Raw genomic sequence first — 25,911 nt, forward strand, 5'->3', positions numbered from 1 at the left:
AAACAAATTCAAACAACAAGAACAGTAAAGTTGTTCCTGGGAATGGAGACTTACCAGTACTTGTAAGGAAGTTAACATTTCTCATAACACCTTCAGTGTAAGCCCCAGGTTCATAACTGTCCATTTCACCTGTGACAATGTGAGCAACTCTTGCTGCCCTTCCTCTGATAGCTCCTGCAGCACGGTCTAAATTATCTGCATCCTGGTCTCTCAAGGCTATGATACACTTGTTGACATCTTCCAGGATATGGCTTTCTGTAAGAAGAGAAATCAAATTAGTCATGTGTCCACCTTTTAAAATCACACAAATGTAGCATGTTCTAATTCTGTAAACTTTTGTCTTCAGATACACTGCACACTGAAGGCACTGAGAATTAATAATAAAGAAAAAAATAAAGATATTTTGTTTATATTTCTTTACCCTTTAACACAAAATTAGTGAAATATAACAAGTTTACATTTTAAGAAACATTTTTATTGATTACATACTGTTTTAGATTCTAGTTCCAGCAGAGGATATTTGAGATTTGAATGACATGTAGGTGAAAATTAAGAACAATTTGTTGATTAAAATGAAAATAACCTGTAAAGGATGAGATGATAAATTCTTGAAACAATAGTATGTGTATTATAAAACTCTTCAAAATTGTCACCTTTGTCAAATATATATAAAAATAAAAACCATGGAGTTCCATTTATTTGTTTACTGACTTACTATGAGGTTTAACACAATTCCAGAAACATTATAAATTAGTATATAATGAAAAATGGAAAAAAAAAATAATATCAATGTTGTGAACCAATAATCTCACAAGTCTGTGAACATACAAACACACAGTTTTAAGAGATTGATTTATTTGAAGCAAATGAATCTCAGAAAAATATGTATACTTCGAAAATGTGCATATTCTTCTCCTTCCCTCTTGGCATGATTAAGCCATGAGGCAAGCAGGAAGTTATTATTGTAGTAAAAGAGTCTTTTTCTCTTTAAAATGATCAATACTTCCAAATAAAAGTAATGAGAGGAGACCAGCAAATAAGTGCAATATCAATAGTAATGGACAATGGTATAAGAAATTTAAATTTAGTATTTTGACTTCTGGTCTTATCACATGAATCCCTATTCAATATGTTTAAAAACTCTATTACTTAAAAGCACACAGAAAACAATTACAACAAAAACATCTCAGTATACCAGAACATAAACATGAACTCTCTCTATGAGTTTCCTTCTTCTACCATACTTTCTGGTAATTGTGTATGATGTTTGTGTTAACTATCTGTTGGATTAGCTACAAGGGTAATCAATCATAATCAAATTTCCTTATAGAGTAACACTAACTTCTTTACATACAGAGAATAAAATCAAACTACCATAGAGTATGATCCCTGGTGATGTTTTAAATCTGTCTCATATCAGTCCTATGTAGGTCTCTTATACTTCAGTATCGTGTATTTTATATTTTCCAAAATCCTCCTTATCCTGCCATGCCTCTGGCCTATGAGAATATTAGAACCTTGACCTAGTCTGCCTAGTGCCTATATTTGGCTTGCTCACATCTTACTATTGTTTTAAGATATTGCTCACAATGTTCCTTTCTCCGGAAATCTGTGCTGACCTCCTACAATACCACCTGGTTCCATATTGATTTGATATTCCTATGAAAGGGTTTATTTGCTTACATTAGAGTTTCTTCCAGTGTTTTCATGATATATATATAAAATCATCTTTCTAGTAGACTGTGAACTATTTCCAAGGGCCGGAATATTATCTTATTCTTTGAGGTTTGTTATTTAGTACTGATTATAAGACTTAATAATTGTTACACTAACAAAAATGTTAGTTGAATAAATGAATGAGTGAAGCTCTATTATAAGATGCAAATAGTAAGTTATTTTGTCTAAATACTAAATAACAAGTTATTGACATAGATGGTCACTTTTCTGTAGCCTGAAATTCAGCCAGTTTTTTCCATATCAAGGACATTCAGATTATTTACATAAAAAATTTATGTTAAACACTGAAAGCATTCATTATAAATACACTAGGATTTTAACCTAATTAGTAGCATTCAGTTATGAATGTATCATTAAGGCTTAAAATAATTCTGAGCATTGTCCCTTCTTGATAGAAAGCACATGTGAATCATCACCATCATATTTCCTGTGAAACTTAGGCATAAGTGTAAAAGGCATAATAATCATCTAGCTCCTTTTTTGTTTGGACTTATAGAAGGTTGTGTGGTTACTGTTTGCAACTGAGCAATGCAGTCAGAGGTCACAGTATTAATGATGTTGAATAATCATAGAGGTAAGACTAGATATGGAAACAAAAGTTCTTCATGAACATATACAATATGAAAAAAATGATAGTGAAATAAGTGGCAAGAAACAGCCAACGACTTAAGCTGAAGCAGCTATAATCAAAATGTTAGAAATGGTGATAAAATAATCTCTAGAATTACTACAATTAAATATAGCACAAAAAATATTAAGAAAAAATTGAGAAATTTCCACTTTTGTGAAATGTTGCCATTACCCCAACTGTTTCACAGAATCCTAGAAACATCTATTTGCATGAAATTCTAAACATAGAGTGCCAGAAAAAGAAAATCAAAATGTTGGGTACTTCCCACATACGCATAATAGCTAAACATTAACCTGAGTTCTTGAAATTGATTATTCTGTTATCTGTATTTCGGGTGAATACCAGTAGCTAAAAGGACATTATAACTGACTTGAGTTTTTATGCCTAGCCATATAGCTCATGAACTACTAGGAAAGAAAAAAATATGAAATACCTGTATAAAATTTTCCATAGTTGTATTCCTCAACTAAAACTTTGCTGATAGAATGAATTAGACAAAGCAATCATCGTTGGGAATTCTACCTCTATTTAATTTTTTCTTAACTGTAGAAGAACTAGGACTCAAAATTTCTATCATTTTGAAAATAAAGTTTAAAAGAAAGAGAATGTATTATTATGGTACATTTAGGATGTCATGCTTTGCAGAAGTGATGTATAAGGAAGCTATGTCTTAACAGCTTCAGAGTATAGTTTAAGATTTGATTTGAGGGGAGAGGGGAATGTCCAGGGGTTAGTAAAATGCTGAAGTGCATTATTTTAAGAGCAAAGAATTGCCGAATTACTAGCAATTTCCATCAATCATCTTATAGCCATCCTGAGATACAAAAGTTGCCTTCTATTATATTGGAAACATTAATACACAGGGCAATCAAAGAAAGGATTTTTGCTGAAAGATTCTTCATTTTTTTGTAAACTTCTCTTGCTAACTCCACCTTCTATCACTTCAGTTAAGTGCAGTACAACATTTTGAAATGCAGTTTTTAAATAAATTCTATACTTTTTTTCTTAATTAAAGTCAGAATTTGAAGGTCAATTTGATTGCCCCCAAAGAAGGCAGAAAACAAAATGAAAAGAGAACCAAAAACTGATTTATTGGCACTTGACATCCAAAGTAGAGCATTATAAATCTCTATCCCAGAGAATAGATTGAAAGTATAAGGGCATTTTATTTTTAAAAGTCAGAATGTGTTGAGAGGTAAAAGTTTCTTCGTTTGAATTTCTGAAAGTGGACTTCGAAAATACCAATGGCAAAGCCTGAAGGGGAAGAGAGTTTTTGCTGTAATTGTTCTATCGACTGGGTAATATGTCATACACTATCACTAGGTTCCTCCCATGGTAGCTTGACATATTTAACAAAAATTCTGAGGAGAAGAATAATAGGAAAAAGGATGTTGAGTTTTTTTCCTAATGAGACTGAGTTATAATCTAAAATAAAGTGAATTTCCTAAATTAGAAAGATTAAGCTTAGCAACCAGTGTATGTGAGCTCAGAGAGTAAGTTAGAATAAGTTTAATTATAAGAAAACAAATTTCCACTTTTGCATATATAGATCTATAGATGTTAAAATCCATTACACAGACAACTACACAAATGTTTAACAAACAAAAACTAAAATCCCATATTTGTCTTCCCCATTTTCCCAAAACAAATAATACTAAAAAGCAAATGAAATGCATCACAGTGTAAGTTAATTGTTGTTTATGTATCTACTTAATGATGGTCAAAATTTTTGTTTGGCAAGAATTAGATCATAATGATTGGTTTCCAAATTAATTAATATCTCACAAAAGATTTTTAGCAAGTTCTATTTGGAGAATAATAAGCATGTATAGCTAAATGTACAATACTGTGAAATTCCTCATCCATTTTCTTCATTCCTAATTCTTTACTGTGTCTCCTTTCCTCAATTTAAATCTTACTATATGTTTGAACAAGTAGATAATATAAAAGAAAATAAAGCCCAGTCCCTATATACAAAGGATTTACAACCAAGTAACCAGAAAGTACTGTTTTATTTCAAAGGAAATCTTCTTATGGCAATTTTTTAAAATTTATTTTTATCTGTCTCAAAATATGATAAACAACATATTTATCTGCTAAGCAGGCTCTTTTAAGGGCAAGCACCTTTAATTATAGGGAAAAAGCTGCTGCCACATTAAATGGTTTAGCTTGCCTTCAAAGGTTTTTTTGTTTTGTTTTTGGTTGGTTGATTGGCTTGTTTGGGGGTAATTGTTCCATGCTCTTCTTTTTTATTAGAAATTTATAATTATACATTGTAGCTGAGTTCACTCCCACAAACTCATACATGCACGGAATTTGATTTTGGTTTATGATCCTCTCCTTTTTACATACTTCTCCCATTCTCCTGCTTCTACTCTACTTGATTTCTTTCCACATGTCTATTTATTTATATTTGATTGCTTCTTTCTACCTATGGATAAATGTGAAGTTAGCTGTGGTATATTTATACATGCATGTAACTTTTTAAATAATCCATTCTTCATTGCCTCCCCTTACCCATTCCTCTCCTCTGACTCTTGATCTCCTTCTTCTACATTACTGAACTTCCCTTTATTTTTTTGTTATACTATTCTTCCCTTCCCCTTTCATTTATTTTATTCTATCATATGAGAGAAAATATTTGACCTTTTAGTTTCTGAGTCTGGCTTATTTTACTTAGCATGATATTCTGATTTCTATCCATTTACTAGCAAATACCATAATTTCATTTCTTTTCATGGCTGAGCAGAACTCCATCATATAATTTATATATATATATATATATATATATATATATATATATATATATACACACACACACTCACACACACATATATGTATGTATGTATATATATGTACATATCACAATTTGTTCATCCATTCATCTATTGAGGGGCATCTAGGTTGATTTTATAATTTAGCTATTCTGAATTGTGCTGCTATAAACTTTGATGTGACTGTATCAGTATAATATGCCAATTTTAGATCTTTGGGGAAAATAAAAAGAAGTGGGATAGCTGGGTCATTGGTGGTTCCATCCCTAGTTTTTTGAGGAATATCCATACTGCTTTTTAGAGTAGTTGTACTAGTCTGCAGTCCCCACGAACAAATACAAATTTACCCTTTTCTCCACAATCTCACCAGCATTTATTATTGTTTGTATTCTTAATTACTGCAATTCTGACTGAAGTAATATGAAATCTTAGTGTAGTTTTGATTTGTACTTCCCTGGTTGCTAGAGATACATTGATCATTTTTTTCACCTTGCACAAAACTCAAATGAAAATGGATCAAAGACTTAGAAATTACACCAGAAATTTTATGATTTCTAGAAGAAAACATAGGGATAACACTTCATTATCTAGGTGTTGACACTAACTTCTTTAACAAGACCCCAAAGCCCAAGAAATAAATCCAAGAATCAATAAGTGGGATGCCATCAAACTAAATATCTTCTAAACAGCAAAGGAAGTTAAGGTATGTGATGAGATTAAGGGTGTGATGAGAAAGCCTACAGAATGGAAGAAAATCTTGGCTAGGTATTTCTCCCATAGGGGATTAATATCAAGAATATATGAAGAACTTAAAAAAAACAGTTAATAAATGGGTCATTGCTTTTCTTATTGTTTATTTAGGCTAAGGCTCTTGAGAAACTTACAAATAATTCGCAAAAAAAAAAAAAATCTTACAAAATTGCTGAGTAACTCTGACTTATTATTTTTAAGTTATCTAGAGTTTAGTTAGCTCATTATACTACTAAAATCCTCTGGCTGGAGATGTTAGAATCTGCCTTTTCTTGTTTTTTTTTGTTTTTTTTTAATCCCCTTGGTTACTGGGGAATGAAGTCAGGAGCCCTCAACCACTGAACCACATCTCCAGCCCTACTTTGTTTCTTATTTAAAGATTTAAAGACATGGTCTCACTGAGTTGTTTAGGGCCTAGCTTTTGCTAAGGCTGGCTTTGAACTTATATCCTTCTCTCTCAACCTCCAAAGCCACTAGGATTATAGGTGTGTGCCACCTGACTGGCTTTTGTTTGGTTTTTTAAAGAACCTGTGATATAGTGTTGTAGGGACAGACGAGTCAAGACACTGAAGACAGCAGGAAACAGTTTTATTTGGCTCCAGACAGGTTCAGAGGGCACAGCATTTGCTGTAATCAATCAATCCCCTGAACCCCGAGTTCAGGTAGTTTTAGAACTTTATACCCAGCATGTAAGGGAAGGGACTCAGAAGTTCACATTCTGCAGAAGTTCACATAAAAGCAACTTTTCTTTAACTATTTTGAGCAAGTTAACCCTTCAAGGACAACACCTAAGAAAGGGAGAGCTTCTTCTCCCCTTTCTTTCCTCCCCCTGCCAGCTGTTACCATGGAGCCCAATTAGTAACTTCTCTTATCTTAAAAATGTAGACATCAGTGTGAAGCCCCAGCTAAAGGCCAGAGACCTTGTTTACACACTTCTACAAACTACTATGCTGGATACATGTTTGTAAAAAACTAGTAAGGGGGTGTCCAGCACCTGGAGTGCTGATTTCTTCCCGGCCAGTGGCCAAGTAAAACAGGGCAACATGAAAACGGGAAGTTTATCTACATTGAACTCTTTTGTAGAGACTATTTTTCTGACAGTCCTAAAATCAGCCATGGTGGTGAAGATTTCTGGAGAAGCCCAGAGAAGACTTTTTGTGGAGAAAGGGGGTGCCAATACAATAGGACCTCAAATTGAGCATGCTCAGGAATGTACCTACTCTATAGTGATAGAATATTTTCTGTATGAATATGTATAAATTGTCCCAATAAGAGCCCCTTGCTTTCTGTATGTTATGAACACTGCTTTGAGTACTGTGTCTGGTGTTACTTTCTGCAAATAACAAACCTGTCTTTACTTATTTATCTCCTGGTTGTATGTATTTTCTCTGCACTCACCTAGAGATGAGCCCATTGCATTTGCTTATAAAAATTACAGTCATTTTATTATTCAATAATGTTTTGTTAGACTTTACACAATTTTTTTCCCAGTTTCTCTGCACTCCAAGCTGTTTATTCTTTACTGAGCTTTTGGACAACTCAAGCTTCCCTGACTTACCTCTAACAATTAAAAAAAAAATTAAGATTGTTATTAATAAATACAGTCTTAAGATTGCTATTCTCAAACTAGTTATCAACTAGCACTTATAGTAACTCTACAGTACTTATCACAAATAATTCTATAGAAATAAAAAATACAGAAAGAGTCACTGACGCCTTCATATTTCCTTCAGTAAATCTTAAGTGGGCTCTTACAATAGCTTTCTGTGAAAAGTTGTTAAGAAACTTATCAAAAGCTTAGAAATAAGCAAAATTGACTATGGCTTGTCCTTTCTGTGTCCTGCAGGGTAGACACTGCAAATCAGGCTTGACTGGCAAATACTTAACTCTCAGGACTATGCACCTTTGTTCCACTTGCTATTATTGTTGATGAGGATATTTTACAACTCTGTAGGGATAGATGCTCACTTCCTTTTGAAAACTCAGAGCCATATAAATGATTCTTCTCACATAGTAATTTAAATAAAATTTTATTGGTAGGAATGGAAATTATTTCTGTATTAAAGATAAACCTAAAGGTTACCAGTTTTATTGTTCTGTGGGACATTGAGCAGGTTTGTTTCTAAATGACAAATTTTACTGAAACATTTTTTATCCAATTCTTTTTAAACAAGGCTGATAATCTTAGTGACTCTCAATATGAATTTCTGACACACATTTACTTTAAATTTGTAAAAGTCATGCTTTCCAATTTGGGAAGTTATTCTTAGACTATATGCCAGACTACATGCTTTGATTTAGCAGTTACCAATTTTTCAGGTACAGCTCTATTCCAGGCAAAACATATAAAGCAAAAATCACATGTTGAGTCATAGGCCTACATTTAAAATATAAAACAATTAATATTCTTTATGGTTATATAGGAGAAAATGTAGGTAACCTTTGGGCGGCAATGAATCTTTAAATACAACATAAAAACATAATCAATAGAAAAAATAAGTTGTGCTTCATAAAATATTTTCTTTGCAAGACACTATTAAGATAATGAAAAAGAAATCACACACTAAAGATAGCATTTTCAAAACATACACATGATAAAAGACTGTGATCCAAGATTTACAAAGAATTTTAAAAACCAAATAATAATAAATAAACCAACTTAATTTAACAAATAAGCAAAAGATTTGGGCAGACATCTCATAAAAGAAGATAAACATTACATGACACCAAATATACAAAATTACAACAGATATACACCAAGGTACATTATAATGAAAATGCCTGGCATACAGAATAAAGATAGAATCTTAAAGGCTGCAAGAGAGAGGAATCAGATCACATATACAGGGACTCCAGTTCTTATCTCAGCAGATTGTTCAACCCAGACCCTCAAATCCAGGAGATCCTGGAAGAACATATACCAAGCTATGAAAGAAAATGGATTCCAACCAAGAATCTTATACCCAGAAAAATTAAGCTTCAGATTTGATGACAAAATAAAAACCTTTTATGATAAACCAAAGTTAAAAGAATTTACAGCAAGAAAGCCCACACTACAGAGCATCCTCAGCAAAATATTCCAGGAGGAGAAAATGAAAAAAAAAAAAAAAAACAATGAAAATCACCGAAGGGAGGGACTCCACTAAAGGAAAGGCCAATCAAAGGAGAAACCAAGTCAGGTTAAAAACCAAAAATAAACCCAAATGTTCTGTAATACAAATCATATTTCAATAATTACCCTGAATATCATCAATTAAAAGATATAGACTGACAGATTGGATTAAAAAATACCCACTAATACATTGCCTTCAAAAGACTCATCTCACAGGAAAAGACATCCACAGACTGAAGGTGGAAGGAAAGGAAAAAATTTACCACTAACATGGACCATGTAAACAAGCAGGGGTTTCTATCCTCATATCAGATAAAGTGGTCTTTAAACCAAAGCTAGTGAAAAGGGAAAAAGAAAGACATTTCATATTGCTTAAGGTATTCATACATCAATAATATATAACAATCATAAATATCTATGCCCCAAACAATGGGGCATCTATGTATGTCAAACAAATCCTTCTCAAATATAAGAAGCAAATAGACCACAACACAATAATTCTGGGTGACTTTAACCCACCTTTATCACCACTGGATAGGTCATCCAAATGAAAACTAAACAAAGAAACTATAGAACTCAATAATACAATCAATGATTTTGAACTTAACTTAGAATATAGAATAGTCCATCCATCAATGAGCCCATATACTTTCTTCTCAGCAGCACATGGATCCCCCTCCAAAACCAACCATATGTTATGCCACAAAGCAAGTCTTAGCAAATACAAAAGAATAGAGATACTACCCTGCATTCTATCTAATGGTATAAAATTAGAAATCAATGATAAAGCAAAAAATAGAAGCTACTCCAACACCTGGAGACTAAACCATACCCTATTGAATGACAGATGAATAACAGAAGACATCAGGAAGAAGATAAAAAAAATATTAGAGGTAAATGAGAACTCTGATACAACTTATCAAAATCTCTGGTATACTACGAAGGCAGTGCTAAAGGAAAGTTCATTGCATTCATCTCATTCATTAAAAAAATAAAAAGTCAACAAATAAATGGCCTGACATTACATCTGAAAGCCCTAGAAAAAGAAAAACAAACTAACCCCAAAAGTAGTAGAAGATAGGAAATAATTAAAATCCAGGCATAAATCAGTGAAATTGAAACTAAAGAATCAATTCAAAAAATTGTAAAAGAAAAAAAAAAGCTGGTTCTTTGAAAAAATAAATAGAATTGACAAATGCTTAGCCACCCTAACAAAAATAAGGAGAGAAAAACTCAAATTACTAAAATTCGTGATGAAAAACAAATATCACAACAGACACTACTGAAATACAGAAGACAATTAAAAACTATTTTGAAAACTTATACTACAGTAAAATAGAAAAACTTCAAAGATACCAACAAATTTCTAGACGCATATGATTAACCAAAACTGAGTCAAGAGGACATGCACAATGTAAGTAGATCAATTTCAAGCAAGGAAATAGAAGACACCATCAAAAGCCTTCCAAACAAGAAAAGTCTGGGGCCAGATGGATTCATAGCTGAGTTCTACATGACCTATAAAGAATGAATACCATTACTCCTCAAATTATTCCATGAAATATAAAAGGAAGAAACCCTTCCAAACTCATTCTATGAAGCTAATTTTATCCTGATACCAAAACCAGGCAGAGACATATAAAAGAAAGAAAACTTCAGACCAATGTCCCAGATGAACATTGATGCAAAAATTCTCAATAAAATTCTGGCAAATCAAATACAAAAACATATTTTAAAAATAGTGCACCATGATCAAGTGGGATTCATTCCAGGGATGCAAGTTTGGTTCAACATATGGAAATCAAAAAATATAACTCATCACATCAATAGACTTAAAGATAAGAATCATACGATCATATCAATTGATGCAGAGAAAGCATTTGACAAAATACAGCACCCTTTCATATTCAAAACACTAGAAAAACTATGAACTGTAGGAACATCCATCAACATTGTAAAAGCTGTCTATGCTAAACTCTAGGCCAACATTATTCTAACTGAAAAAAAAAAATTGAAAGAATTCCCTCTAAAAACTGAAACAAGACAGGGATGTTCTCTTTCAACACTTCTATTCAACATTGTCCTTGAAACTTTAGCCAGAGCAATTAGACAGATGAAAGAAATTATAGGGATACGAATAGAAAAGGAAGAACTCAAACTATCATTATTTGCTGACAACATGATTCTATACTTAGAAGATAGAAGAAACTCCACAAGAAAACTTCTGGAATTCATAAACAAATTCAGCAAATCATCAGGATATAAAATCAATATCCATAATTCAGATGCATTTCTATATAAAAGTGATGAATCCTCTGAAAGAGAAATTAGGAAAACTACCCTAATTCACACTAGCATCAAAAAAAAAAAAAACTTGAGAATCAACAAAAGTGGTGAAAGACCTCTACAATGAAAACTACAGAACACTAATGAAAGAAATTGAAGACCTTAAAAAATGGAAAGATCTCCGATGCTCTTGGATAGGCAAAGTTATTAAAATGGCCATACTACCTAAAGGGCTATACAGATTCAATGTGATTCCAAATAAAATCCCAACATCATTTCTTATAAAAATAGAAAAAGCAATCATGAAATTCATTTGGAAAAATAAGAGACCCAGAACAGCCAAAGCAATCCTTAGCAAGAAGGTGAAGCAGGAGGCATCACAATACCAGACCTTATACTATACTACAAAGCTATAGTAACAAAAACAGCATAATATTGGCACCAAAATAGACCTGTAGACCAATGGTACAGAATAGAAGACACAGAGACAAACCTACATAAATACAGTTATATCATATTAGACAAAGGAGCCAAAAACATACATTGGAGAAAGGATAGCCTCTTCAACAACTGGTGCTAGGAAAACTGGAAATCCATTTGCAGCAAAATGCAACTAAACCCCTCTCATCATGCACAAAACTCAACTCAAAGTGGATGAAGAACCTAGGAATTAGACCAGAGATCCTGTAGTAATAGAGGAAAAGAAAGACCCAAATCTTCATCATGTTGTTATAGGCCCCATCTTCCTTAACAAGACTTCTAAAGCACAAGAAATAATATCAAGAATTAATGAATGGAATGGACTCAAATTAAAAAGCTTCTTTTCAACAAAAGAAACAATGAGGTGAAGAAAGAGCCTACTTTTGGGGAGCAAATTTTTGCCACATGCACATCAGATAGAGCACTAATCTTCAGAGTATAAAAAGAACTCAAAAAACTTAACACCAAAAAAACAACCCAATCAATCAATGTGCTAAGGAGCCTAAACAGACACTTCTAAGAAGATATGCAATTGATCAACAATTATATGAAAAAATGTTCAACATCTCTAGTAATTAGAGAAATGAAAATCAAAACTGCTCTAAGATTTCATCTCATGCCAGTCAGAATGGCAGTTATCAAGAATTACAAGCAATAATAAGTGTTGGCCAGAATATGGGGCAAAAGGCACACTCATACATTGATGGTGGGACTGCAAATTGGTGTAGCCAATCTGTAAAGCAGTATGGAGATTCCTTAGAAAACTTGGAATGGAACCACCATTTGACTCAGCTATCTTACTCCTTGATCTATACCTAAAGGACTTAAAATCAGCTTACTATAGTGAGGCAGCCACTTCAGTGTTTATAGCAGCTTCAGTAGCTAAACAACCTAGATGCCCTTCAGTGGAGGAATGGATAAAGAGATTGTGATATACATACACAATAGAATATTACTCATCATTAAAAGAGAATAAAATTATGGCTATTGCAGGTAAATAGATGGAATTGGAAAATATCATGGTAATCGAAGTAAGACAATCCCCAAAACCCAAAGGCCAAATGTTCTCTCTGATAAGTGGATGCTAATCCATAATCGGGGGAGGATGGAAAAAATGGGGGAACATTGATTGGGCAAAGGTGAGAGAGGAATGGGGGGGATGCATGAGGGCAGGAAAGATGGTGGAATGAGATGGATATCATTACCCTAGGTACATGTATGACTGCACATATGGTGTGATGCTACATCGTGTACGACAGAAATAAAAAGTTGTGCTGTGATTGTGTACAATGAAGCAAAATGCATTCTGCTGTCATATATACCTAATTAAAATAAGTTAATTAAGTAATACAAAACAGAGGATAAACATATGACAAGACTATAAAAAGATGATCAACATATATTGTCAGGCAATTACAGATTAAAACTACATATTGCTTGTGTTCAAATACATGTAACATATGAATACATTTTAAACAATATTATCCAAATATAATTAAATATGACTAAAATATTATTAAAATAAATATTTATTCAACAATTTATAGGTATAAATAATAGAAAACTAAATGTCTGTTGAAGCTCTTTAACTCCATCCTCAGTTGTATCTTCTTTCTAATGAAGCTACCCAGGACATTGACTATTTTAAATCATCCCTTACATTTATTTCAGTTTTTACACTTGTGCTGAGATTTCTCAATTTTGCCTCCTCTAGAATGTAGATAAAGGAAATTATACTGCATTTGTTCTGCTAAAAAATAAACTACATATTGCATACAAATAAAAGTGCCTAAAATTGAAAACACTGACAACACCAAAAGATGATGATGATATGAAGCAACAGGAGCTCTCATTCAATTCTGGGAGGAATGAAAAATGGTCCAACCAATTTGGAAAACATTTGGCACTTCTTTATACAACTAAACATACACTTACATTATAGTCCTATAATCATACTCCTTGATATTTATCCAAATAAACTGAAAACTTATTTCCACACCTGCACGTGAATGTTTATAGCAGTTTCATCTATAATTGCCAAAACACGGAAGCAAGGAAGATGTCCTCAAGGAGGTGAATGACTAAACTATGGAACATCCAGAAAATGGGATGTTTTAAAACTGATAAAAAGAAATGAATTATCAAACCTAAGCAACTGTGGAGTAAACTTAAATGTATATCTCTAATGAATAAAGTCCCTCTGGAAAAGTTACATACTTTGTGGTTGCAATTAATCACATTCTGAAAAAGGCAAAGCTATGGAGATAATAAAATGGCCAGTGGTTGCTAAGGGTTCTGGGGTAAGTGGGGTGGGTGAATAGGTGGAAAACAGGAGACTTTCAGGGAAATTGAAGTCTTCTGTATGACACTGTAATGGTGAACACACATCAATATACACTTGTTAAAACCTATTGAATTTAAAACATGGAATGAATCCTAATATAAACTATTCTTATTAATTAAATAAGAATACATCAATAGTGTTTCATCAGTAGTAACAACAAAGGAGATTCTTCAAACATCCTACACACACTGCCAAGTTCATTTGAGACCTTAAAGAAAGCACTGTGTTTATATTCTACAAATAGCAAGAGAACTAATATTAATCTTCAACACGCATCATCTATAGATGTTTGCAGTTTATGAAATAGACATTTTAAACATAATTTTTCCAAGACTATAACTAATAAAAAGTTTGAAGTTATTTTTGTCTCCATTTCTTCTAGCCTTCATATGTATTTCTAGGTATCAACTGGATTTCTTTTTTTTTTTTTTGCATTTTCAACAAATCCTTTTTTAAAAAATTTTATTTGTTTTAATTAGTTATCATGACAGTAGAATGCATTTATGTACTTTGACATATCATACATAGGTAGGATATAATTTCTCATTTTTCTGAGTGTACATGTCGCAGAATCATATTGGTCATGCAGTCACATGTGTACATACACTAATTATGTCTGTTTCCTTGTGGGAGACCAACCATACATGTGACTGAGTCACACTCCCTGGCTGGGTGCTGAGGCGCTCATTCGCAGAAATGTGGCAGAGCTTTTCCCACCCTTCTTGGGTCCGAGGGTCGAGGGTCCGTGTCTCGGGCATGGGTGTGTCCTGCTACAGTCCCATGGGTGAAGCTATGCTCACCTGTTCCTTTGTAATATAACCCCTTGCCCTGTTTAGGATAGAATCTTCCATGGAAGTGCCTTGTGTCATCCCCTCCTCTTACTGTGCCCTTGGGTGTGGCCTACCCAGGTGTCAGTCAACCTGCTGACAGTGGACATCCTGAAGATAGACTCAGCCCCCTGAAACCTGACCCCTTGCCTCATTTGAATAGCTTCTCCTCAATAAAAGGGGTCAGCATGTGCTCTAGCTCTCTCTCTTTCTGCGGACCCTTAAGGTCAGAGGAGCCGCCACAGCGACCCCAAAGACAAAGGTATTTGTGTCTCTTGTGTGGTTATTTTGCGCAGTCCAGTTAGCCCAGTTCAACTGGAATGACCCCTGAGCTTTTTAGTCACAAGAACAGAAACCCGGCATTGCTTTCTACTATCTTTCCTAAGCCCTTTCCCTCCCTTCCCATCAAATACAAATACTTTTTGTTTGTTGTTTGTTTTTAAATATTTCTTTAGTTGTCAATGGAACTTTTTTATTTATTTATGTATATGTGATGCCAAGAATTAAACCCAGTGCCTCACATATGCTATAAAGGGCTCTGCCACTGAGCCACAACCCCAGCTCCAACAAATACTGTTTGAGTGCCTGCTGTTTTCCAGTCATTTTGCTAGGTAACATATACATATAAATCATTTTGTTTCATTCTTATCATTATTCTAAGAGATAGTTATGATGTGCTTCATTTTTATAGATGAAAAACTATTTTTTTTGAGCAGGTAAGAGTTTCAGAATTTATATTATAGTAACTGAATCAAAACTCTAAATCAGGGTTTTTTTTGAGCAGGTAAGAGTTTCAAAATTTATATTAGGGTAACTGAATCAAAACTAAATCAGGGCTTGTCCAAACTGCTAAGGGGGCCCCATAAATGCTAATGTCTCATCTGGCTTTGAGATATGGTGATTCTATATCATTCATTTATTCCAAATTGTGTGATGGGAAGACGAAATTGTAATTTTAAAGTATTTTCTAAATTGTATATGAATTGTGAACTGTTTATAATAGTATAAAGTGTATGTATAATTTTTCACACTAATTTTAATTGGTCATAGATAGCATTTATGTATTTTTAGAGGAATAATTTTAATTCTGCAAAGCTCATATGGCCAGTGTCCTGGTTGAATTAATATTCTGGATCTGTACAGAGCCATTATTGCTACAGGGAACCTAAAGTGTGTATTCTAGAGAGATCACCAAAGAAGATGGCCAGGGAAGTCAAAATTAGCAAAGGAAGCTTGATGCTTCAGTTACTCAGCTTTTCTCATAGAAGCAAAAGTTTAGGTTATTGCATTTTAGCCACCCTTAACTTGACAGCATAAACAAAGAGAAAAAAATAAAACAAACCTTAGGCATTCTCATTCAGACCATACTTTCTTCCACTGACTTTTCTAACTGAGCCTTTTAATGTTAATTGTCCCATTGCTTCTTCTCCCCTAGACCAAATACCTATTAGCATCTAATAACAAAGCACTGAGTTTAAAAAAAAAAATAGCTTTGAGGATATTACCAGTTTGAACATCAGGACTGTCAGCAGGAACAGACAGTAGTGAGCAATTCTCCCATATTATGTAATAAAACTATTCAATTCCTGCACACTGGATGCTAATGGTGGTTGCTTCTGTTGCCTGATACTCTTGTAAAAAAGCAGCATTCATTTTGGTGCTATTTCTTCTTCAAGGTTCAAAATATAGAACTATTTGAGTGTCCAATTATGAAATCTCCACTTTTGGGCACAGAAATCTACAAATTTGGGTACTACCTAAAATAAAGTTCTAGAAGTATGCAACACATTTATAAATCTTAAGGAGTATATGTATAAAATGAGAAATAGGGAGATAAAACTAATAATATATTATTTAAAATCTGGTAACTTTTCCCCCTGGAATATTAAACATACTATTCAATTATGATTACCTTCTATAATACAGTATCCCTCAATGTAAGAAAAAAAAACAATGTGGGGATAAAAAGGACAAGACTATTATTGGATATATGCCTTAGAGAGGTTCACTTCCCTAACTTTAAAGTTAGGTACAATGTCCTTATGTTGAATTTTATATATCTCTTACATCTTACTCTCAAATGCTAAAAATAACATCAAACTGGCAGAACAGATTACACTCCTGTGAGACAAATTCTCCAAGTTTCAATTGGAATTGTTTTATGTAAAGTAAAATTAAAATTTTAAATTCACTATATATGTGACACAGAAGTTCATGAGGTTAAAAACAAACCCAAGGTACAATTCCAAACAATGTTATTCACAAAATATTCTAAATCATAATGATGATTTTTTAACAATATGCAAATCCCTAAAAAATTGCATGCAATTGAACAGTGATTTATTAAGACTAATAACAAAATCAAAGTAAAATACATAGCTTAACTGTGTAAGTATGATGTTTCCAGAGAACTTAACCTTTCATTTTAACTAAGATTTTCAAAGAGTCTATGCATATCATCTTTTCATGGAGTTCCCACTGTCAAAAACTCTCTAGAAGATTCTCTAATGGTTCGTACTCATAACCATCCTATAACCTCTCAACTAGATTTAATTTCACCAGCATCAATGATTATTCTCTATTTCTTGATATTCTTTGTATTAATATACTGTTATTTAATGTTCTAATTTAACTCTCACAATATACATTATCTAAAATATTATTGAATAAACATAAATTTACTTAAATATTAAAATAAGAATAGACTTAAAGTCTCTTTTGGATATATTTAACCAATTTCTTTCTAAGGAATAGAATGTAATAAGGCAGATAAAATTAATGATGCAGTTTACTAAACTTTATTTTTAATAGTACTGAAATAGCTAAGTGAAATTATCATGGATTAAAATTTCAGGAGAAAGATTATAAAGGTTAACTTGGGCATCCATGTGAAAATTATATCTAAATTTGATGACATGTATTAACACCTTGTAAATAGACCCAATTTATGGAAGCAACAAGCTACCTAATTAAAAGTTAAAATACCCTCTCTGCACCCCCATGGTATATTCACAAATGTTTATGAATGATTCAGCTATGAATTCACAACAAATCACTGGAATATTTATTGAGCATTTCAGAGAAATGAGTTCATTACTTAACTCTATAGAGTAGATTGGTGGAATTGGGTCAAGAAATGACACCCCCAAATTATTACTGTCAAAAAATCCCTTTCCCAGAAATAAAATGTCTTTCTGCATTTTAATATGTTAATAAATCAGTGTCATAATAAAATTTAAACCACCAATTCTGATTAACAATAACAATGAATTTATTTTATGAAGCAAATTAAACGTTGGTGAGCATAAGGATTAACTGCATTTAATAGAATGTTATAAAACAATTGAAATGCTTATCAAATATTTAAATCATATTAAAAGATGCTTGTGAGATAATTTTAACATATCTATTAAAATAGTACACATTAAAAATCATGTTTATTTGTTTATTAATCTGTAGCATACTATATAATTATATATCTTTCTAGGAAAATAGTGGAAGGAAATTCTAAATTCCTAATACTAGTTTTTCAATAGGCAATGGCATTATGGATAATTTTTATTTTTCAAAACTATACATATTAACTATACATATTACATAAAATAACAATTTATGTAAAAAAATGCATAAATTACCATTTTAATGATGACCATTTAATATTACATTCTATTCTTAATTAGTGAATATTAAACAGAGTACCTTAATAGGCAAAACTTAGGGAACTCAAAACACTACAATTTACTAACAAATACATCCTGCTGAAATAAATAGAACACTGAAATTCCCAACATAAACCTTTTTTTTTTTTTAAGAGAGAGTGAGAGAGGAGGAGGAGGGGAGAGAGAGAGAGAGAGAGAGAGAGAGAGAGAGAGAGAAAGAGAGAGAGAGAGAATTTTTTAATATTTATTTTTTAGTTCTCGGCGGACACAACATCTTTGTTGTATGTGGTGCTGAGGATCGAACCCGGGCCGCACGCATGCCAGGCGAGCACGCTACCGCTTGAGCCACATCCCCAGCCCCCAACATAAACCTTTTTGCCCTTAGTTCTTCCAGGATTGTTTTTCCTTTCTCTCACTTTCTGCTTTAAAAAATGATAGCAATTGTAAATTATTTTTAAATAAATGACAACTTATATATGTATGTATTAATTCAATATATCACTTTTTAAAATCATGATATATCCATTCATTCAATGAATATTTATAGAATTCCTATCACTAGATATTAGCCACATATAAGTAATGACAAAATAAATAAGTTACAGTTTGCTTTAAAAGAATTCACAGTCCAATCACAGAAATGAACAAAACAAGTACAAGAAACATGAGGAATGCCACAATTTACACAGTTAAGTGATATTAGACCATTTCGATTTTTCAATAGCATACTTCCCCTTTCTATGTTTGGTCATCATTGCATCATGGACCATGAATTGTCCCATTGAGATCAGATTAATTGCAATGTATATGTATTGGGTTTTATAGAAATATTTTTTGTGTTCATTCTGTGTTTATAAGTTCCTTGGTGATTCTGGGAATAGGAGTGAGCCAATTTCCCTCTCAAAATTATAAGTCTGTGCTCTACCATGACTGATCTCTCTAACTGTTGGGAGACAAGAAATTGGCTTACTGCAGAAGGCATTGCTAGAAAGATATTTATATAAAAACTGAAGAATTCCTTAAACATTATTTCTAATTTTTCTTAAAATATTTCATATTATAAAGCCAATCTATAAATCATTTTATAAGATAGTGTATTTATTGTTTGTTATTTCTTTGTAAATTTTAATTATTTTTTAGCTGCTTCTTTCACAACTTGGAAAATATAATTCATGGCCTTTATGTACAGATGTCTTCATTCATTTTAGCTTATGTTTAGGAAAAGATAGACATGAAACTTTTTAAATTTCTATTTAAAATTTTTAAAAGTAATTAATGTCTTTTATTTCTCAGTTTTATGCTTTCAAACACATTTTTGTGTCATACAGAAAACTTCTAAATTAAAAATTGGCAATAATAGTAGTCATATGCCCAACAATTACAATTATTGCATGAGACCACTATAAACTATACGATACTATGTTTCAAAGGAATGTTTGTCAAGACTCAAACATGATGAAAGACAATAGCATATGGAACAAACCTTTATATAATAAGGATCACAGTAGGGGAAGCTACAGGAGGTACTGTATTAAGGCCAGTGGTATCAAAATCAGAAAGGAAAACAAAACAAAACAAAAAACAGCACCATTAAAGGAAAAACTGTGAGTAGTAATGAGAGGTAAGCTGTTAAGAAGACTGATCAAAATGTGAAGTAAAATGTGAGATCTGATGTTAAGACTAAACACAAATTAGAGAAAGCTCAGTGTTCATTCAACATCCTAAATGAAGATAAAAAATTTCTTTTAAAAATGTGAAGAGCCCAGTTAGCCCACATAGCTTGTGCTCCTTATAGTTCCAAACCTCCACTGTCAGACCATCTAATCAAACCATCTTGAACAAATTCAGTGTTATTATCTCAGCAACCTTGCCTGGAAGGCCATTCCTTGCATTTAAGCATCTCTGCATGAAAAACAGATTCACAACATCTGGTCTGATTTTGTTTTCTTCCAATTTTCATTTTGTTTCTTTTTCCATTTTATTTCCTTTTCCAATGATGTTTGTTGAACTACAATAGTAATTTTCACTGGTGTATGTAGTCTTTATTTCATTGTCTATTTTTAGGGTTACTAATCTTAAAAAGATTAGCTATAAAATAATAATTTATGGGGTTATAATTACTCTTGTTTTCTTTATATAATTCTAGAATGTTGTTATAACCTGTATTTACTTGAGCCATATCTTTATTATTCACACTAATCAAATCTCAGTTAAAATTGACTGTGAATATTTTCTCAAGTGGTATGTATCTATCCATGGGCTCTGATTTATTTTCCTACATCTCAGTATTCTTTTGTTTCTTCTGCTCCAGTGAATTCTTAACACATTTAGGAAAAAAAATATAAAAACTTAGAACAATTTTGTTTTTAGCACACAAACACAAAAAAGCACAAGAAGTATAAAATATTATAGAAAATATGATAAACATAATGGTTGACTTTGACAGTCCAACATATGAAACTTCACATTCCATCATAATATTGCACATGGTGTATGTGTGAACAAGTAAAGCTGTCACACATTATAAAATGACATTAAATAACTTAAATAAGAGCTACACTATTTTTCTCATAGTTAATATTCATACCAAACCTTAGACCTGACATTATCAAAATGTCATCCTTCATCAAAGAAGAGCAAGCTAAAATGCAGAATTCTTTTTTTTTTTTTTTTTACCCTACTATACCACAGATCTATGCTGTTATCTTAGGAAAATTGCACTAAAGTCACGTGTGGTGAGCACAGTCATACACAATGAGACTGATGGTATTTTAGTGCAAATGCTAATTATAGGTCTATAACTGCCTTATACTTTTATCCATCAAGGGTTAATCATTATAATTTATAATTTTCTGACAGATGTCAAGAATGAACACATGTCCCCTCATAGTACTAACGCCATTTCTCCACTTCAGCAGTGTTAAGTTTATATCATTTGTTTATATATTGTTTTGTTAAAATTATCTCTTTGTTAAAACACAAACTTTAAATATGAATTCTGAACAATAATTGAACCCTATAAGAGTAATTTACAATAGCTTTTAAAGAAATGAAATACTAAAGTATAAAGACATACAAAAATTCACACTTCCATAAACATATGTATGGATGTCTGGATATATCCTTTTAATAGCCTATAAATGTTACTGTTTATCTTGAAAATAGCAAAATACTATTTTAGACAATATTTATAAAAGTAAAATAACATTTTAGACAATATTTATAAAAATAAAAATGTTTCAAAAGAAAACATAAGAGATAAAAAGTAGAGTATAAATAAACTCTAATCATAAATTCAACAAAATTAAAAAAAAATATTCTATAGATTTGTCACTATGCCTTCCAGCAGCCCAAGAAAGAGGATCACAAGTTCAAAGCTAGTCACAGCAACTTAGTGAGGCTCTACACAACTTAGCAAGACCTTGTCTATAAATAAAATATAAAAAGAAATGGTGATGTGGATCAGTGGCTAAGCACCCCTTGGTTCAATCCCTAGTGAAAAATAAAAAAATAAACAAAAAAGGAGAAATATGATCTGTTAGATCATGAAATAACTATTAATTTTTATTATTTATTCTTCATAGAACCTAAATATTCTCTTTGTAAAATTTCTTTGTTTCAAAGGATGGTTTTTAAAATATTATATTGCATACAGGTTATTGCCTAAGGGTACCTAATAAACAAGGAAATCAATACACCTACACTAACCTCTTCAAGCTATCAACATTGCCATGTGTGCAAGTGAGATTGGATGTAGATAAATTTTATTGTTGATTAATCAACTCCTCTTCTAATAGTGTCATATAAACTCAAGACTTTGACTTCCCTGTGGATGAGTATTTCTCACTAATGTAACTGAGTATACATATATAATTATACATGACATATGTATGACATATATATGGCAGCTCTACTTTCAACTCTCTCCTATGTAAATTCTTAAAACTGTATGCCATGGTCTCAGGTAATCTGGGCACAAAATCTCTGGTAGTGTTATTCTTCTTTCTTTAGATACCATAGAGACTCCTCTCAATAAGAAATAACATTTTCTCTGCTGTTTAGATTCACTTATTTTATTTAGCCAGTTCTTTCAGTAGCTAGACAGATAAATTTTGCCAACTCCTGATGCATATTTTCACTTTTAATAGCATCATATAAACTCCAGACTTTGACTTACCTGTAGATGAACATTTGTCGATGGTGTACTTGAGTATAACACAACCGTACACTACTTAGAGATCATATAAGACTACTACCAATTTTATTTTCATTTATTGAATCTTTAGCACCAAGTAAAATGTCAGGAATAAAATAAAGACTCCAGACATATTAAAAAGAACACCGTATGTTAACATTCTTCCTTATATTTTAATTCATTAATAATTTTGCAAATTTGCATTGTTTATACATATATAATTAACACTTGAAATATTATTTGTAAGATTATTATTTGTATAATATGCTTTACATACATTTATCACATATTTATTGGGTTTCTATTATGTGCTGAGTATTTTGCTATTTTCAAGATAAACAGTAACATTTTTAAAAGTCTTGATGGTCTTGGGTGTAAAGCCAAGATACTAAGAAATAAATACTAAATTAAATAATAACATAAACTGTTTAGAGAAGCCACTTTAGATGCATGAAAAACAGCCTCATAGAACATCCCAAATGGAGCTGGGAAGTAGTTGTGATGCCCTAAAGCCAAGGTGAGTTTGGTAGGATTGTGTAAGCATTCACCGCTTTTTTCTTATTATGTAGAAAGAGATATGAAGAGTAAAGCAGTGGTCTAGCAGACATTGTTTCAACAGGATGACCAATCAGGTTCTAACATTATTATAATAGACAACAAATGAAGGACTTTAAATAGAGTCCAATAAACTTACTGTAATGAAAAATGTTTAAAGAATCCAATAACTGTGGTTCACTCCTTTTACACAGTTATGGCTAACATCTAATCAAAATATTGGTAGCATGTTCAACCCCCAAACCTATGGTTGTGGTTTTCAATTGGTAATTTGCATTAGATGATAAGCTTGATGTGTGACACATAACATATATTCAGTAAATTGTGTTGTTATTTCAACTAACAATAATTTAAGAAGAAATACTAAACTAGGTAATCTCTAATTTTTTTTAATCAATGAACTTGAAATAGCATATCTAAAAGTGTTTGCATCTTTCTGACTCCCAAAGGAGGTCTTCCTCCTCTTTTGAAGATAATTACTTAGAAAATTTAAAAGTTAAAACCTATTAATGTGATGGATACGTAATTATTGAGACCCTTTGTTTTTTAAATTTCTTCACATTTAGGCACTCTTGTTCATCATTACAAATAAGAATGAAATGCATAAAATGTGAAGCTTTTATGCCTATTGAAAGAATTTTCCTGACCACTATTTTTTTAAATGATTAATTTTTTTTTAATTTTTACTGTTGGTTGTTCAAAACATTACATAGTTCTTGACTTATCATATTTCATACATTTGATTCAAGTGGGTTATGAACACCCATTTTTACCCCTTATACAGATTGCAGCATCACATCAGTTACACATCCACTGTTTTACATATTGCCATACTAGTGTCTGTTGTGTTCTGCTACCTTTCCTATCCTCTACTATCCCCCCTCCCCTCCCCTCCCATCTTCTCTCTCTACCCCATCTACTGTAATTCATTTCTCCCCCTTGGTTTTTTTCCCTTTCCCCTCACTTCCTCTTATATGTAATTTTGTATAACAATGAGGGTCTCCTTCCATTTCCATGCAATTTCCTTTCTCTCTCCCTTTCCCTCCCACCTCTCATCCCTGTTTAATGTTTTCTTTTTTTTATTGTCTTTTTTTATTGGTTGTTCACAACATTACAAAGCTCTTGACATATCATATTTCATACATTAGATTGAAGTGGGTTATGAACTCCCAATTTTACCCCAAATGCAGATTGCAGAATCGCGTCGGTTACACATCCACAATTTTACATAATGCCCTATTAGTAATTGTATTCTGCTACCTTTCCTATCCCCTACTATCCCCCCTCCCCTCCCCTCCCATCTTCTCTCTCTACCCCATCTGACCACTATTTTTGTAATATACTTATTCTATACTTTTTGTTGTCTGGGTTTCCAATGTTCTAACAAATATTTCAAAATTTATGTCAACTTGTTTCCTATATCAATTGCCTGAGCTTTAAACCTCACACTGTATAAAGAAAAGCCCTTATGGGTATAATAATAAGCTAACCTTGAGTATTATGTGTACAAGGAATTGTTCATATATTATTATCTTCTTTGGTCCTCCAAATAACACAAAGAAATAATTATTATTATTATCTTCAATCTTACCAAAGAAACAGAGGCAAACAGTAATCAAGTAACCTGTTCCAAGTTCAAATACTGATATTAAGTGGTAGAACTAGGATTAAACCCAGGAAGTTTGACTTGAAATGTGCTCAAAACTACTTCTTGGTGCTGCTAGTTTAGTAGAATTATGTCATGAATTACTATATGCATAAATATTTTATGACTGTTCAGTGAAATAACCATACATCTTCCTCATTACAAAAGTAGATTGTGGTGATATGTTTTGCTTTTTTAAGTTTCAAATGGGTTTTGAACAAAATTTTCCTTCAAAGAGTTTTATTTATGCAGAACTCATTAAATTGCTTTATTTTATTAAACAACTGTGAATTTTCTCTTTAGAAGGCCCCTTTGATAGTAATAAATGCCTGTCGTATGACTTTCCAAGAATATCAAGCACCACCTAACAGATTTATGTGATGGTGAAAAAGACCCAATTACTTTCAGCAGAATGCTTTCTTAAAAAGTGTATGTATTCTAACTATATAGGGAATTTAAACAACTGTGCTTAAAAGAAGGAAAACAGGGAAGGAAGATTTGAATCAATTCATCATTTTTATTATGTACTCTCCACTCCACACAAAACACATATTTCAGTGACATTTACTACTATTTCACCACTCCTCTTTTAAAGAAGCCTGTGTACAAATCAAGTGGATGGGCCAGCTTCTAAATAATATCACATACAATGCTGCTAATAAGAAGCATCAAAGATACTCTTTGAACACTGCTGCTTTTAATATAATTCCAAAAACTTAAATATTGCTTTTCACTCTTAGTTCTTCAATTTGCTGTGGCTTTGATACTAGGCAAATATTTATTTGAATCTAAAAGATCACTCTAGCCACACTCATATATATAAAAGTGTTTTCACTCATTATTTGCACATTCATTCATCTAACACTTTCAAATTACTTTTAAAAATCTTCATTTTGTAAATATTCATCATTTTTCA

The 25,911-nt window shown here is 32.1% G+C and overlaps 1 protein-coding gene across 1 annotated transcript in view; it reads right to left on the reverse strand.

The window, feature by feature from the left end:
- Ctnna3 (catenin alpha 3) overlaps positions 1–25,911 on the reverse strand; it is a 1,674,700-nt gene that overhangs the window by 418,320 nt on the left and 1,230,469 nt on the right. Inside the window, exon 12 of the mRNA XM_026394645.2 lies at positions 55–255. Coding sequence (XP_026250430.2) covers positions 55–255 — 201 coding nt within the window. The remainder of the gene's footprint in view (positions 1–54; positions 256–25,911) is intronic.

This window comes from Urocitellus parryii, chromosome 5, assembly GCF_045843805.1.
Source record: "Urocitellus parryii isolate mUroPar1 chromosome 5, mUroPar1.hap1, whole genome shotgun sequence".
NCBI classification, from domain to species: Eukaryota; Metazoa; Chordata; class Mammalia; order Rodentia; family Sciuridae; genus Urocitellus; species Urocitellus parryii.